General features: G+C 44.2%; 1 protein-coding gene across 2 annotated transcripts in view; it reads left to right on the plus strand.

Moving 5' to 3' along the window:
- LOC8035715 (triple functional domain protein) overlaps positions 1–18,000 on the plus strand; it is a 259,166-nt gene that overhangs the window by 15,373 nt on the left and 225,793 nt on the right. For both annotated transcript variants that reach the window (XM_042287363.1, XM_042287364.1), the window contains exons 9-19: positions 1,913–2,035; positions 2,122–2,313; positions 4,360–4,491; positions 4,601–4,687; positions 5,325–5,516; positions 11,514–11,636; positions 11,921–12,112; positions 14,743–14,912; positions 15,919–16,090; positions 16,742–16,903; positions 16,989–17,171. In XM_042287363.1, the coding sequence (XP_042143297.1) occupies positions 1,913–2,035; positions 2,122–2,313; positions 4,360–4,491; positions 4,601–4,687; positions 5,325–5,516; positions 11,514–11,636; positions 11,921–12,112; positions 14,743–14,912; positions 15,919–16,090; positions 16,742–16,903; positions 16,989–17,171 (1,728 nt within the window). The remainder of the gene's footprint in view (positions 1–1,912; positions 2,036–2,121; positions 2,314–4,359; positions 4,492–4,600; positions 4,688–5,324; positions 5,517–11,513; positions 11,637–11,920; positions 12,113–14,742; positions 14,913–15,918; positions 16,091–16,741; positions 16,904–16,988; positions 17,172–18,000) is intronic.

Genomic DNA, 18,000 nt, shown 5'->3' on the forward strand with positions numbered 1-18,000 from the left:
CCACGTAAAATGCGGTCATTTTTTAAATATATTTTTTTCGTCTTTTTTTTGTTTGAAGTTAGGGGTGCGGCTATTACACGAGTGCGGCCCTTACACACAATATACAGTATGTAAGGTTTCATTGTTGCCAAACTAACATGTCAAATTCAGGTAGTACTATACTCCGTTTCACCTTCAGTCCGAGCGCAGTGGACGCCACGAGCCATCCCAGCCGATCCAGCGCCGGGAGAAAGTCGCGTGACCTGCCGGTGGGGCGGGGCGACACAGGGAGCTCAAGGTCGCATGACACTCCCTCAACGCCGCATTGGCTGGGATGGCTCCTAGCGTCCGCTGTGCTCGGACGGAAGGTGAAACAGAGTATACAAGAAAAGTCTGGCAGACGTAACTAGGGAAAGAGATCAATATTGTGCTGTTCAAGAGGTAACACTTTCATTGTACATTTATTTTTATAAAATTCTGTCTCTAAGGAATACACATTCTTTCGGTTTTCTTCCATTTGCTTAGTACTGTTTTCACAACTGCACATTCCTGTGAAAACGGAACATGAGGTTTTTTTGAGGCAAAATGACAGGACAATGTAAATGAACCTCTAAAACGGTCCCACGCAAAATGGGGCATCTGGTCATCTTACACCTTGTTGATATTTAGGAACTTTTCTTCACTGAGTGTGCAATAAAGGGTTTTTACCTTTTTGGGAAAATGGATAGGCAAGACATATGAGTTGACACAGATGTGGAAGAGTTAACTCATGAATTGGAGGTTTATTTATTTATTGGAACAGAGCTTAAGCTTAAAGGGGCACTGACACCCCGAAGGTTACATTTTTGTTGTCTAAAACGATACCGGTTGTAGTCATAGACACGCATGGAATACCACAATGAAAAGAAATTTTTTAGTGTGCGCGTATGCTTTTTAAAATGTTTGCCGCCCTTCACTCCCTCTTCTCACCTCCTCGCTTCTTTTAATTTGTGACGTCAATAATTATGAAATTTAGAAGCTTTGTAAGCAGCGTTTCTAGAATATTTAATAATGGCATTCGTAAAAGATGTGTTCTAATGAAATTGCGAACATACTATAGCTCTTCTTCTTGAAATACCAAAAATCGAAGTTCGTAGTGATGTCGCCTCCTGGCTTTTTATCCTCCCTCGGAAAACATGGCGGCACTGGCAGCGCCGCCATGTTTTCTGCTGTGCCGAGCGTACATGCTCGGCACAGCGGATCATCCTCAGTGCTACATGTGCCGAGCGCTGGCAGCGCTCGGCACATGTAGCACTGAGGATGATCGGTGAGCCGAGGGATCAAACGAAGTGCTCCTCTTTAGGTGCCTGACGACCTCTCAGACCTCAAAAAGGGAAATCATCAAACGATCCAAACATCTGGGATTGGTGCTTGGCGTTGCACCGGTTCTGCTTTTCAGGCAGAACCGGTGCGACATGCCCCTTGTGTCGCTCACAAAAGTCCCCTGCGCATTCTCTTTGACCTCAACCCATTTCAAAGGATTTGAGATCGCTGAAAGGGCTTTAAAAGACTCGGAAAGTGAATCGTCGTCTGCTCACAGCGATAGGTGGCAGGGACAAAGAAAAGTGTTTGATCGCAGGACGCGGGCGAGCACGAGCGTAAGAGAAGCTCGAGTTGCAGGACGACTCAATCTTTGACGCGGATTGCTCAGGAACTTCAAATTCGGCTTTGGGAAATTGTTTTTTTGCTTCACAAATACCGAGTTCCAAAGTTCAGAATTTTGAGAGTAATGTTCAGGCATCATTTTCAATCGTTTTTGGATAATAAAAAAAATATGATTTTGACCTGCCCGTGCCCCTTTAACATAATTTCTTAACCTAATTGTATTTAAAATTGCGGCATCAGGAAATATTTTTGTGATTTAAATATCCATTAAGTTCTTTGTTTCTTTCAGATGCTGGACTGGATATATCACAACAAGGACCTTTTCTTAATGAACTACGTCGAAATAGGGCATTCCACTCAGGATGCTAAAGTTTTGCAAGAGGAGCATGACCACTTCACTATGGCATCAATGGTTGGTGTGCATTTTTGTTCAGGTAGTTTTAAGTTCTGCCTCAGTATGTAGACTGCACTGGTCTGATGGGTGATGATCCTTTGCAGAATGTTTATGTGAACATCAACCGAATCTTGGTGATGGGCTCGCGGTTGATTGACGGTGGCCACTACGCAGCAGCAACTGTGCAACAGATTGTTGCTGCTCTGGATCATACCTGGAAGGAATTTGCGGCGGGACTCGATGAGAGGACCACAGTATTGTCCCTCTCCGTACTTTTTCACCAGAAGGCGCAACAGGTGAAGCAACCGCTGGGCAGTTAGAGATATGGGGAAGTGACTGAATGTGAATTTTAGTACTACAATCTTATGTGGTCTCATGCACTGAGCAGCAGCTTTTTTTTTACACCCTTGCATTTTCATGTGTTGAATGCATGTCAATAATGCCTTCTACATATTGGCACTCTTATGTCCTAAGCAGCTTTTGTGCCAAGAAAACCCAATCCAAACCCAAGCCTTCTCATAGATGATAGTACAAATGACAGGGTTGGGTGACTATTTACAAATTTGAGTATCAATTGAATAGCATTTGGCATTCAATTCATGTTGCCTAAATAGGGCTTTACTAAAAGAAAATCACTCAGTGAATTTATATTTATCTACTTTATTCATGTTTATTTGGCACATTTATGTTCGACTCTATTCAAATGGAGTTATATTTTAAAGCTATTGTAGTTGAACATTTTTTACCTAAAATTGTAGTCTAAACTTAATATTTGCACATTCCTAGCCAATAACATTAATAATGTAAATGTAACGTCAATCAGGAACTGAAGCTCAGTAATCTATTTGTGTTGTGAACGTAACAAGTTGAGTTTATCATAAAATACCGTGGAAGCGCCCACTTCGTTGAAGCGCCCACTGTTAACATTTTCTGAAACTTGGGAATTCTGTAAATTATACGTTAAGCATCTGATTTTACCGGACATGTGCCCATGTTTAGATTAACCCAGTCATCAGCGAAAGTGGGGTTGGCGCTCCCCCGGTATATTATGTTAGTGGTGGTGTACAGTAACACCTCATCGATACAGATTCAGGGAGCTGCGATAAAAGAATGAATGATCCAGGAAAACCTAAAAACTGGTAACACTCTTAAAGGGGCCACAGATACAACGGGGAGCCACTTTCACACACTAATTTATTTCATTTAGACTTGCACGGCTGTGGAGACTTATCATATTTATTCAAATACAGGTCAACTTATTTTTCAGAACTGTTATTTAAAATTAGTGTCATTCTATAATCGCAACCGGATAATGTCGGCTTATATTTCGGAGCCCTCCAAGCGAACCCAGTTGCTCTCCTGTGTCAGCCGCTACTTCTAGCTTACTGGTGAGGTACTGTGCCTCCCCTGCATCAGTTGCACACAGTGCATGAATATGAACTTGACGCAAAATGAAACTAGCGGAAGAGGGTAACCAAGCATGGCAGAAGCTTGTGACTGTGCAGTGGAGAAGGAGACAGTAAGATGAATGGGCTGTTGTGAAAGCCTCTATCCCTTCTAAGCCTAGTTGAGGGCCATGCCTGCCTGGGCGAGAAGTGCGTCGCAGAAAGGTAAAGAGACAAAAAGAGCAAAGCAGAGCAAAATAAAGGGGGCGGCCTTGGCCAGACGGTCTAATGCACCTTCTCAGCCGTATCGGACGGCAGTGTTTGGAAGTAACGGCCGGGAAAATTTATTCACCATCACAAGCGTATCATCGAGGTTTTACTATATTGGTGCAAAGAGTAGCTGCCATATAATATTAATGACTCGATTATAATATCTTATCTCAATCTCTCAATTTAAACTGCACGATTCTTAGGTTCTAAGCGTGGTAAATATATTGTGGAAAATTTTGTAATTCGGAATGACCTTTGGATTCTCATTAGGCTTGAAGGTTGCATGGCTTTTTGTTTCTAAATGCTAGGTTTTGCCAGAAAAATTAGACAGAACCCTAGTAGTTCATATTGAAGACCAGTATGAATTGTCATGCGTGTGGTAGTGCATATTATTGTTGGCTTAAGTGCCCACATGCAACCGAAGTACTTTTTAAGCTGCTTAACGCTGTAAGCACCTTCTGTTCTGCAACATTTAGCTTGAGAATGAGAAATTGTCTGTTTCATTTCGCTTGTTTTATTAGTACTCATAGTATTCAGTGAAGAAGTCCTTAGCCTTTGATAAAATACTTCTCTTTTACAGTTTTCTCGGTTTAATGTGAAGTATGCCTTCTTGGACCCAGATCACGACATGGTTCCTTTAAATCCACTCTATTTGATCATGTATTTTTTATGTGCTTCTCAATATAGTACTTGGGAAATGTGCCATCTTGGAACAAGTCAAGTGAAATCTCAACCATTCCTCGTGAGGTGACTGCATTAGAGGAGCTGATTTCCAAACATCAGTCGGTGTACGAAACAATGTGTCAAGCCTATACAGAGGTAGGTGCCACACATCTCAACTTACTTTACATCGTGGGTTTGCTAGCCCCAATCGTCTCGCATTATTGATTTCACCTGGGGAGTTACAAATCTTGCACTACATCTTTAGGTGCACAGTGCTAGCAAGAAGCTGCTTTATCAGCTGGACCACCTCGTTCAGGTGTGTCATCCATCGAAGGCTGATCCCCACAAGCATGTAAGTTCCATACTTTTTCTATATTAACAAAGACAATGTCCTTTTGTTCTTCGACGCAAAACGATGGGATTTTTTAGTTTTTCATACCTGTATAGACTATTCTGTGCAGAAAATGTTTTTTAGTTTTTTTAATTATGTGGTGCACATCGAAATTTGCAAAAACATTCTTGGGCATAGAAACAATGCTGCATTTAACTTAGTTTAACACCAAATAATTTTCTTCTTGGAGAGTAAAAAAAAAATATTTTTTTTTGAGACGGGGGGGAGATAAGCATTTACATTGGAAAGTTGACCGCGTACCGCTGTGACGGGATCAAACATCAATACTGTACTGTCTGCCTCTGACAGTTGTGGTTCACCGAACTTAACAATCTGTGCCTGTTGCGAATTTGTGGCGATATTATCATCGCTACCACAAACTTTCCTAGGTGCCCAACTGTCATACAAAGTGTCAGTCAGATTATCCTGACATTCGACTCCAACTAGTCAGTGCTGCATGTGACGTTAAACCTCTAGATTGTGACGTCAGATTGACTTCGCCCGACGGCGGCGCAAAACCACTGGCCACCTTTCGGATGTTTATGCGGGGCATGTGCTCCCAAGCGTGTGCAACAGAACCTTGCTGAATGTCTCGCAGGGTGTGGCAGAGGGCAGTGCCCTTCTTGCCAGCTGCCAGGCGGGCGACTACTCTGAGGGGGCCAAGCATGTGCTGTCTGTCATTCACGAGATTCTGGGGCAACACCGTACACTGGAGACCAAATGGCATAAGAAGAAACTGAAGCTGCACCAGCGACTGGCGTTGCGTCTCTTTCAGGAGGACGTGCGCCAGGTTTGTGCCTCTTCCTTGTAGGCTGACTGCTTTGCAGGTCATAGGAGTTTTTTAACACCAGGTTGCCATACTCTGTTCACCCCTAGGCTGATAGTGTGGTTGAAGCTACGGGCTCATTGAACCAGTTGTGCATCTATCTCTTGCCATGTGATCACGCTCCCGCCCATACCCATGCCAGGATTGCGAAGCTATAGCCTTGGTCATTGAAACGCGCTCCCGGGCTCCGGAGAGAAGGAAAGATTGAGAGAGGAGGATGAACGAGAGAGGTCTAATGTTCGAAGCAGAAGAAAAGGGGAAAGTGAGTTCTGGGGGTACGCTATCTGTCGTCGCTGTTCCTAGATGGTGCAAGTCGTGAGGGAAGTGTGAATCCTCCGCCCTTCCCTCTCCCCCCCCCAGCTCTGCTTCTCCCCCACCCACCTCGATTTTGCCCTTTTGTCTGCTTTTAAATTTCTCGTGCAAGACACAAAAGCAAAACCATACACGTTTTTTAAGGCGAAAGCCTTACTTTTCCCATTACGCGAAAAAGCGGCGGCGTTGTTCCCAAAAAATGGTCACACCACTACGTCATCGAGCATGCGCCTCAGAAATAAAAGAAAGAAAAGCACAGCAACGCTGGTGGTTCGTCACGGAAGCCATCATGAAGCTGGCGGGGTACTCTGCGCCTGCGCATTGGGGGAACGTGATGTCGCTGTCGGAGCGCTGTGTGAGAAAGGAAGACGTGGCACGGTGCTTGTAGCAATGTGCTGTGTGTAGGAATGCTTTCACATTCCTACACGTAAGCAGTCTTAAAGGGGTAGGGAAACGAAATTTCAGCGATCATTTTCTAGCTTTAATGTGTTGCCTGTTGCACCCTAACCTCAAAAACACCAGTCTTTCGTTGAAAAGCACAAGAAAACTAATTTTAAAGCTAAATAAACAATCTTCATTGTGCACCTGGTGGATGCATGCGGAGCCTATTTGGGAGGTAGTCTAGCAACGTTGTGGAATCTGCTACGTAGTCGGGACGTAGCAGATTCCTTCGGAGCAGCGCCGCTCTTTGGCACTTCAACCTTTTCCTTCTTAGCTTTCCTCCTGAACTCACAAATCGCGCATTGTACCAAGCGGTCCAAGAACACGGAACGGAAGTACTCCCCTCTTTCTCGCACCCTCGTTCGTGCAACCGGACATCGCCATTCTCTCCCTAGAAGATTAGCCCGTCGCTCAAAACTCGAACAAAAGTTGTTTTTCCCACCTCGTTCAGCACTAAGCTGACAGTGTTGTGGAAGCTACGTGCTCCTTGGGCCAGCCACACGCTCGTCACCCCACGGGTACTTCGAACGGCTCGGTTGTAACGCGCTGACGCTATTGACACCACCGCAATGCTGACAACGCCACCAAGGGCAAAGCTCATAATCACGCCAGCCTTGCTACGTCACGAACGCGGGGAATCTTTTCTTTCTGTTTTTGTTTGCGCCGGATATCCCATGACGCATCGCGCTCTCCGTTCGCTTCTCTTCGAGCGCTTGCTCGAGTGCACCGTTTGGAACGAAAAATATAGCCAATCGTTCAAAATACAAACGTGTGATTATCATTTACGGTTATTATCCGTCATGCTTGACTCATTTACGAACGAAATCTGAATATTTAAATTTTTGTTTTCTTACCCCTTTAAGTGTCTGTGCCCAATTTCATTTTTTTTATATTTTATTCGTTCATGAAAACAAAATATAGTGCAATAAACATATTTATACAGGTTTTTTTTTAGCTGCACCAAATTTTTAAATACAGAAGGGAAAAGTTATATGAATGAGGTTTTCACTGTGTGTTTATATGGCTCAGCGAACGTTAGATGAGAATATAACCATCACTATTATCAGACTAATTAACTAAAGTTTGTTAATTAACTTCTTAATTACTGTTATTAGGATATGTGTTTATATTACAAACTTTGAGGCTTGTCGTATGCCAAGACTGTTCGATTTTGTAGAATTCGCGTAACCAGCCCGTGTCCTGCGTTATTCCCCGAATTTTACACTTTTATCCGGCTAATGTAGCAAAGTTTGGCTATTGGCGGCATGCGCAAACTACAGGGGGTGCTTCTCTAGCTAACAACAGACCGCACAGTTGGATCTTTCGGCTCGTCAGCTCGCTTCATGCGCTTTTGGGTAATGCGCGACAAAGCCTGTTTCACGCATCATGTTTAATTGGTGAAGTGGTTTTGTAGTGGGACATTTGATCAAAGCTTGAAACCGTGGCACGCATAGCCGTGCTAACAAACACTTTTGGCACTGAGGTGTTGAAGCGCTCAGATGGTAATGTGCTCTTCTCTACCCCAGTAAAAAAAAGCTGGATGATGAAAATAGAATATCCTGCGCTTTACCCCACTACAACATCTTCCATGGTGAATAGGGTGTATTTTTATTATGATTTAGAGGAAATAAAACTGTGAAAGGAATCTCTCATCAAATTGAAAATAGGAAAGGGAAATTCGCGAATCTCTCGCGTGTGTAGTTAACACTTCACTGAAAGCGACTCCCTGTATCCTGTTGGTTCCAATATGTTCTGTGAGTGCTGTTCTCTTATTAGTTCCAAGTTGATTCCTTTTTGTCTTTTGTAAACCAGTAATTAAACATTTCCTCAAAATAACTGTGAGGAAGAAGCGGTGGCTGGCTTCCGGAGTTGTTTCAATTAAATCCTGCTTATTCACCCGGTCAACGTGAAACGTGTGAGACCTCCTTGTGATCAAAGTGTTAAACCTAGTAAATTGGTGACACTTCAGCGTCCCAAAAAAAATGAGGTATACACCTGCTGAGACTTACTACTGTTTGTATGTTTCATTTTGCGGAACCAAATGCACATAATGCGTGATGTGCTACTCGGCGAGCGATTTTAAATTTGTAAACAATTCTTGGTAAAAATTAGAACAAATTAATCAATCGCCTGAATTTTCCGGGCCGCATATCCGACAGTACAAGAATTTACGAAAATTACTGCTTTTCTTTCAAGCAGAAGTCGCGATGTGATTAACATCTTTGCCAGATATTTGACGTGGGAGGAGCTAAGCGTCGGTTGCTGTTGAGCATTTGCTTGTCAGCAAATGTTGAGTCACACTTGGATAGAAGCGTCGGTATTGGCATGCTCATTGTAGCTAAAACTAGCGTGCGGCGCTTCGCAACACAACTGTGTGCGCATGCACAGCTGAGAAGACAGTAAGTACATCATTTATTCTGGTGAATGCACAATCTTTTTCTACAGCAGCCTCCACAGATTTAAAAAATACAACAAGAATCAGAGAGGCTGTGAATAGCCCTGATGCAAGCTGCGCAAGCTGTAATGTGAAGCTCCAGGCTTGTTCTTGAACATTTCAAAGTTTTTTTTAATATAAAAAGCAACTTCGAGGCGCTGTTATTCTTTAGAAAGATCACTCACAAGAACATCATGCATGTTTCTTTACTAAATAAACCGTTTTTAATCGGCATACATGCAAATTAACATAGCCACTCCGTGCTTTGACATACGGCGTCATCTGCTCGAATCCTACCTGCTCCGTTACAGGAGGGGGCCTGCGAGGTGACGCCACCAAAACATCTCATAGTGAATAGCAGATCCCACTTTCGCAGGTTTGTCGGATTGAGTGGATAAAAAGTCGGATTAAAATGGAACAGCCTTGGCATACGACCACCTCTAAGTGTGTGATATAAACATACTTTCTACTTACAGTGATTAAGAAGTCAATTAACAAATTTTAGTTAATTAGCCTGATATTAGGGATGGTTATATTCCTGTCTAATGTCCACCGAGCCATATAGACATGCAGTGAAAACCACATTTAATAAACTTTTCCCCCTTTATTTAAAAACTTGGTGTAGCTAAAAAGGAACACCCTGTATACCACGTATTGCAATACCAATGAGCTGATGAAAACACGGATATAGAAATAGCGTACAGTAAACTCCTGAAGTAACTATTTACAACATTCTTGGACTCCTATACTACCTACTCAAAATTATGACAGGCTTCTCGAAGGTACAAACGTAACAGAATGAAAAGATCCATAATTAGCACCGGAGACGAACGGCTAAGAAAGGGACAAGCACAGTCTCAATTGTTTCTCTCTAAAATTCCAGGTGTGTTTGTCTCAACGAGCTTTAGTGAACTCAACTTGTCGGTTTGCCTCCGTCTTGTCATCCGTTCGTATTTGGTTTGAATTATGCGTAACCTATACCAGCCCTCCTATTTGTTAACTTTTGTCTTCAAAAGATCCATCAAACTTATTCACCCGTTACATTCAGGTTTGTATCTACACTACATCATACGGTCAGCCGCCTTGCTACCTTCCTAAAGTTGACATAAAATGTTCAGTTCTCGTAGTTTAAATGAATATTTATTGAGAATCGTTTTGATAACTGAAACTTGCGTTCATCAAGCTTGGTAGGAACAAACGTAAACCACATGGTCCCTGGGTAACAATGTTGGTGAACAGTAGAAGCAAAACGTCAACCGTCTTCCTCGAACAGCCCGATTCACATAATTTGATTCTACTTTTGATTCCACAATTGTGACGTCGGGTATTGTAGCTTCCACCTTGTACATATTGCCGCACGACTGACGTTGGTGAAGTCGTAACTGTGACATCGAAAGTAAAAGGGCAAGACGTGAATTGGGCATTACTGCACCATTACACAGCGTAATAATGCCCTGGCATTCCCACATGTGAGTGCATCCACCCGAGTGTCTCATAATTACAAACGCACAACGCTGATGCTGGCCGGCGCAATTCACGTAAACGAGCGAACAGAAACGTGCACGGATGGAAATTACCTGCCTCCTGCCTGGCTTCGCCGCCGACCGTTATCGGTTTCATTACGCACGACCCTTGCTTCGCGGTACGAAAAACGAGAAAACGCTACGATGTATGGCGGTCACTACTTGAGTTTTTCTAGGGGTTCACAGTACCATCGACCCCTCGGCGATATTTCACCGAACTCTGTTGCTGCGTTACCCTGCCCATGCTGAGAGCAAACTCGGGCAATGAAAGGAGGGTAGGCTGTGACCTGCCGTAAACAGTTCTAGTTTTCTGGGCTAGTGTCTTAGAATATGCCTCTGGTACTAAACCTGTATTAAATTGCAGCTTGGAGTGGGTGAGACTGACAGAGGCACACTCAACAAGGTTTACTGCCGCAATCAACACGTTGAAAAAAATTATTAATGCAGTTAATCTCGAAGCAGATATCGAATGGCATGTTATTCGAAACTACTATTAGACAAGGGTTAAAGGGGCACTGACACCCCAAAGGTCGTATTTATTTTTATTGTCTAAAACGATGCAAGTTGCAGTCATAGACACGCAAAAAAAACCGCATCGCGAAAAAAAATTTTCTTGCGCGCGCGCGCGCCTTTTTATTTTTGGCGTTTGATTTTCCCGCCTCTCGCCTCCTCGCTTCTTTTGATCGGTGACGTCAAAAATCAGGAAATTTAGAAGCTTTGTAGGCGACATCTCTATAACATTTAATTACGGCAATCGTAAAACATGTTTTTTAACGCAATTGCGAACGCACTACGGCCCTTCTTTTTGAAATACCAAAAATCGGGAGTTCGTTGTGGTGCCGTCTCCTGGATTTGTATCCTCCAACGGAAAACAGGCGACACCGCTCAAAACCGGTCCGCCGTAACGCCGCCGCTCACTCCTTTCCTCCTCGCTTTGGCAACAGCAGGGAGTGGTGAAAGAAAGTCGACTCTCAGGTCTCCGCGATTTTTGACGTCAAGGCACCGGCGCCGATCGCGCGGGAACTTCGAATTCGGCATTTGGAAATTGTTTTTTTACTTCACAAATACTGAACTCCCAAATTTCAAATTTTGAGGGTAATGTCCCGGCATCGTTTTCAATCGTTTCGGATAATAAAAAAAAATATGATTTTGATGTGTCAGTGCCCCTTTAATTATTCAAATTTAGGCTTTTGTAGTAAAATCTTTGGGTTTCTCTTCCTTTGTTTCTGGGTTACCATTTGGATGCTCTAGGTTTTGGACTGGTTGGAAAAGCACGGAGAGGTCTTTCTGCGGAAAAACCCTGGCATTGGACGAAACCTTGTTAGGGCCAGAGTCTTACAGAAGAGCCACGAACACTTCGAAAATGTTGCGCAGGTGAGATTGCACGTGCTTCCTAGCAGTAGAGTTGTTTGATGGCTTAGACTTGTACCACTTAGGGCCTCTTACCTACTGCATTGCTACAGCCAATATTCTCTTTGTGTTAACAGGTTAAAGTATGTATACCTCAAACTTTACAGCCTAGTTTACATTTTATTTTTTGCAATATTTTTTTGGTGACGGGTAGCATTTGCATTGTGAACTGCAACTGAATTGACCTGGAAGTGTTTCTTAAAATGTGTATGAGAGCTCGGATTGTTGACTCTGGCGAGTTTGCCCAGAACACATACACAAATGCGGAGAAGCTACTGGCTGCGGCGGAGGAGCTGGCGCAGACTGGCGAGTGCAACGCGGACGACATCTGCGGCGTGGCCCAGGACTTAGAAGACCAGATCACCAGCTTCGCGACACGTGTTGAGCAGCGGAGACAGCTTCTGCAGCTAGCGGTCATCTTTTTCACGCATGACAAGGAGGTGATACAGGCTATCCGAGTTCCACTCACATTGCCCATTTTGCTTTTTTTTTTTAACATGTACATTTTTAGGCACATCAGATTCTCAGTTCATGATGTTTTAGTTCACCTAGTATCTTTGTAGGTGCAACAAAAATTTTGATAGGGATACTATGATTAAAGTTACCTGATTTTGCACTTTTGGGGCTCCACTTTAGGCTTTTGTGCGTGCACTTGCTAGTGCAGTAGAGTCTTGTTACTACAGTTTGCAGGGGACCATGGTATAAAAAAAAAATGTATGACCTGGGAAAGTGTAACAACCGGTTATACTTTTGGGGGCCTAGAAGGGTGGTCCAGCTGTGCCATTTGCGCCATTTTGATAAATTCCTACAGAAGAGAAAAATCACGCCAAACTATTTATTTGTGAACTGATTGGTTTTTGGAAGAGTTTTCGTTTTAATCTGACAACTGTGGGAACCCTGTGGGGTTTAGCCATCACAATCCAATTCCGGGTTCCAGCTCTGTGGCACTGTTTCACGCAAATTTTACCATCTAGCACTGAGCGATTTCTTCAGTTTTAGGAACATTTTGAAGCACACTGCTGAAGATGCTCAAGTAATTCTTTTTTTTCTTGCGCTTCTTCGTTAGCATGCTTGGTCTGGATATCTTTGCTACAAATTGTGGCCTTTTTTTTTTTTTTTCATGTTCAATGATGTGAATCCTTGATCGTCCTTCTCGTTGTTCAACTGTCTGTGCATTACAAAACCTAGAATATTTTTATTGAATAAACTTCTGTGTACTATACTGGGGGACAACTTCTCTTGGCAATGAAGCTAAAGCTATGGGTAAACGTGTGCTCGCGCACACGGAGCGCCAATCGCAGCTGTGCTGGCGCAGTCTTCACTTTTTCGGAAATGCCAGTAAAAGTTGTCCCCGACTATAGACTGGATTCTTGGACAGCTAGATTGCAATCACAACTGAGGGAAATCAAAGCAAATTAGATGCTACATGTTTACGCAGTGAGAAATCGTCAGGTATGAGGTATGAGGTCCAGAAAATTCAGGTTTTCGTGTCACATGATACCAGTCTTTATTATATAGAGGGTTACATTGGTACCTTGCATCTACTTCTCGATGGTAATTAGTTAGCACGCTTACATCAATCCTGCTAACCTTTGTCCACTTGCACTAATGGAAACAAAACACAAATTTGACCGAGTTTGTGGTGCCGTTTTACAGCCATAGAAAAGCAATTTGGCTAGTACAGTATGACCGCTAACTTGGAGCTTGTAATGGGCATCACGCAGTATTGACTACATTAATGCAAGTCAAGGCCTCTTGTAGGAAACTGCACTGAATTGCTCCAGACTTACGTTGGTGTTGCTCCAGAGCTGCTCCAAAGCATGCATTTTTTTCTGATACAAGGTGCTTCCAAACCAGGCTTTTTCTGCTCAAAACTTGCTCTAGACTGCGGACTTGCTGGACCACTTCTGGGCTTAGAGATGAGACAGAAATTAACTCTTACGCAGCAATTTATATTACGTGGACTTTCTTGCTTTGGAGAAACTGCCATCCTTATGAAAATAAAGTTCTTTATATTTTTTTTTTAGATTTGTTTATTTAAACATTGCAGTCTGTCCATAATCGTGGCGTTCGACGTTCGAGGTTCTTTGAGGATTATCTCCACCGAGATAATCTCCGGAAAGCCTTGTCGATCTTTGCGATATCCAAAAGTCCCCATTTGCACTTGTGCTTTTCTTCGAGCTTCACAAGATTTCCTGGATATACCCTTGATTTTTTTTGTTGCCTAATAAAATGCTATCGGTAGTTTTGTAATAATTGGCTATCGATAGTACTATCAATGGTTTTACAATAGTCGACTGTCAGTAGTAGTATTGGTAGTTTTTTTCACAATTTCTCTCACTATCCAGAGTATAGATAGTACTGAGATAGTACTGTTGATAGTTTTGCACCACTACCACCTGGGCAAGTACGACAAGAAGCACAGTGGAGAGAAGCAAACTAGCAAAAAAAGAGGAAGCTGAGCAAGGGGAAGAGTGCGGCCCCATGCGTTGCATTGGCCATGTTGGGTGGCAGTTTTGGGACGTAAGAACTGACGAGGCAAACATAGCCTGCTAGAAATTGATACAACACACATTCATGGGAGTTTGACAAGACCGCCATTTGTGTGCGTAAATACGGGGAAAACATATAAACTGAGGATGTATCGTATACCGTAAAATACTGCGCAAGCGCCCATTCCGTTCAAGCGCCCACAATTAACATTTCCGAAACTTGGGAATTCTGCAAATTATACGTTGGGTGCCCGATTTGACCGGACACGTGCCCATGTGTAGATTAACCCTTGTTGTCAGTGAAAGTGAGGGGGGGGGGGGAAGGAGGGGAGGGGAGGGTGGGGAGGGGAGGGGAGGGGAGGGGAGGGGAGGGGAGGGAAGGGAAGGGAAGGGAGGGAGGGAGGGAGGGAGGGAGGGAGGAGGGAGGGAGGGGGGAGGGGGGCACTCCCCCTGTATTTTACGGTATATCCAGTGTTCAACAAAAAAGTGACTGGTTGCAAGTTTTCTGTCATAATACAGCCTGTTATTTCTAAGTAGTTATGAGGCGCTTGAACATCTCCCGACTTGGATTCCCACAGCTGAGCAGTTGGTTTGAGGAGCTGCGTGCAGAGCTGCAGAGCAACAAGGTGGCTGACTCAGCTGAGGCCGCAGAGCAGCTGCTGGGACAGTTCACGCAGCAACGAGATTCAACTCTGGATGCGGCTGTCAGCACCATAAGTGAAGGGGAAACTCTCCTTGAAGAGCTCAGGTAAGAACATTCTTCAAGTTGTCGGACTGCAAAGAGCTCTGCTTTGCTTGCTACACTATTAAGACTTGAATAGAAAATGCTTGCAAATATACAGGGTGTTTTTTTTTAAATTCTTTACAGATTTGTTTGAAGAAAGCCATGAAGCTACACTTACGCGGTTTGTGCGAGTGAGTTATACGCTCGGGGGGATATTATGTCGGTGGCGATTGTTCGCACTAAAGTTACCACTTGTGGACCAATTACAAGGCTAGCGGTAGCGGTAAGGCGCCTGCGCAATTTTTCCGTCTCTTATCAAGCCCCAGCCTTGTACCTGCTCCACGAGTGGTAACTTTAGCGCACTACTGCACCTCTCACGCGCTCAAAGTCTTTGTAAAAATTACTGATTTAACGGCTCTGGACGACATTCAGCAAATTTCTAATTGGAACCATAAGACTATTTTCACTAATTAAAACATTAATTAACACATTTTAATTAATTATCCGACTTATCGCAATGATTAGCCACCCACATAATGTCCCCCTGGCCATATAACTCACTCGCGAAAACCGCACAAGTGTAGCTGTCATGACTTTTTTTAAACATATCTGTAAAGAATAAAAAAAAACAAAAAAAACACCCTGTATATGAAATTGGAGAAAGTTCAAGCATAGTAATCTTTTTTAATTTCTTTGGCATTGGATACATAATTCAAGTTGCAAGAAAGCAAAGGGATGCCAGCAGAGGTCAGAGCATGGAGAATTTGTTTCCAAAGGAGACTTTTCAAGAGGGACGAGGAGAGGAAGCTTACGCTGCAGATTTATTTTGCATGCTGTATTTGTACCATTTTGTGCCAATTCATAAATACCTCCCTAGTATTTGGGTCAGATTGGTTCAGATTTAGTACCAGTAATCTAAGGTAAATCCGAGAGGTATTATGCGCCCACTACAGTAGATTTCGGGGCCAGAGTGTTCAGGCTGAGTATACAGTTTCCATTGTTTCATGTGGTGGGTAATGTTACATTGCAGAAGCTTAGGTATGACTGCTGAGACAGACAGTACTGGCTCATACGCTGCTGTCGAAGGGACGCTGGAAGCTCTCACACGGACGCGGGAGGAGTTGGAAGCACTTTGGAGCAACCGCAAGCTTCAGCTGGACCTGTGCTTGCAGTTGCGCCTCTTCGAACGCGATTCTATCGAGGTAAGGGCCATCTCCAGGGACTTTAATCAAAGCGGAACTACTGTGTTCCAGCCAGTGTCCTGTGCAGGCACCTCCAGTGGCCAATATTTTTGGATAAGAAAAGTGCAAATGTAAAAGATCACCAAGCAGGGTTTTAACTTGGTTCAGCTTGTGTGTTAATTGAACATGGACCCCAAGAAACACCCAAATATATATGAATTTTTTTTGTGTGTGTTTAAAATTTGATTCTAAAGGCTGATTCCCACACTTGCGGCTGCTGACCACTGGAGAGGCTACAAATCGGTTTTAAACCTCTCCGGTCATAAGCAGTCGTATGTGTGTGAACCAGCCTCAATAGCAAGTACACCCTTTTCTCGCGCATGCAAATCAAAAGGAGATTCCTTTATTGCATCGGGGAGGGGGCTACAAGGATATTTCCTCTTTATTTTGCATCGTGACAATGAGCATGAGGTCACATTATTCATCCAGAAGTGAGGCACACAGAACAGCCATTTTGACCTAGTGTTTGTTTTAAAAAGTTCAGCGTCAGTGGCAGCACAGTATGAGCGAGCCCTTATTCTGCTTAGCACACTCAAAGGCAAAGCTGTCCCAGTTGGTTGTTGACTCTGCTGGTAGGTGATGTGATGCTGAGCACTGTGTCTTGTTGGGCAGCTGAGCTCTCAGCTGGAGCTGTGGATGAAGGAGCTGCGGCACACGGAGGTGACGAGGGAGCTGGCGCAGGCCGAGCGTTTGCTGCAGCTGCACACGGACAGCGTGGCCCACATGCAGCAGGCGGTCTTCCAGCTGTTGCAGCGCGGCCAAGAGCTCTCCCAGGCAAGTACCTGGGGTCTCCGTTTCAGTGACTAGGCCTCTCGCGCGCTGCGATGCTGATTGCATTCCTCCGTCTTGTCTGTGGCAGGTCCTGGAGTCGTCAGGAGTGCAGGTGATGGCAGACGGTCAGTACAATGCCCAGAGTCGGATTCAGGCTTTGCTCGAGTTCCTGCACGAACGCGAAATGGACATTGAGGACTTGGCTGAGGTGAAAAGGGTTCGCCTAGAGCAGTGCATTCAGCTGTGCCAGCTGGAGAAGGATGCCAACCAGGTGAACTGCTACCTCCACTGATGACTTTGCTTTTGGTACAGTCAAACCTCAATGTAACAAACTTCTATGTAACGAAACCCTCAATGTAACGAAGTACATAACTTTTTTTAACCGCAGGTGTATGCACGCCATGTATTTTTGACCTCTATGTAATGAAGTCTCGTTTGCCGAAATTTCTATGTAGCGAAGTTTCACGGACCATTCCACACAAATTTTTGGGTCCCAAAGGAGATTTTGGGAAGCACATGCCTGAAACGGGCCCCCGATAAAGCGCAAAAGGTGAAACGGGCCGAATTTGGCTAGTGGGGTGTACAGAACGGCCACTAGAGGGGACACTAGAGCCGCCGCCGTTTCTTCCGTCGGCTTCGTTTGCGCTGCGTAGTTCGTTTCGAGGCCTAACTAAAAGCATGCATTTCTCGTTGTCCTGGGCGATGGAGCCTTGAAGGCGATGAAGCCACCCCTAACAATGTCGACCTCGACGACTCTCTATACCCCGACTCTGTTGTCGTTGCGACGGAGGAGGTGACCGACGAGGCGATAGCTAGCGATGTTCGTGGGAACTCGCAAAACGGGGACGACATCAAGCCTGATGAGAAACACACCTGCGATGTGCCCAGTAACCGTAAAGTGGTGGACGCGATCAATGTCTTGAGGCGGTTCGCAAGCACACAGCAGAACGAAGACGCGATACAGGCCATCTGGCTATGCGAACATTGTGTGATGCCAATAATAATGCCAAGAGTGTCCCAGAAAAACGTGGCGGACTAGTTTCAATTGAAATAAAGGCGTCCTTGGTGAGTTTTGTGCACCGGAGAAACATTTGTGGAAA

This window comes from Ixodes scapularis, unplaced genomic scaffold (genome assembly GCF_016920785.2).
Source record: "Ixodes scapularis isolate PalLabHiFi unplaced genomic scaffold, ASM1692078v2 PGA_scaffold9__187_contigs__length_104089568, whole genome shotgun sequence".
NCBI lineage: Eukaryota > Metazoa > Arthropoda > Arachnida > Ixodida > Ixodidae > Ixodes > Ixodes scapularis.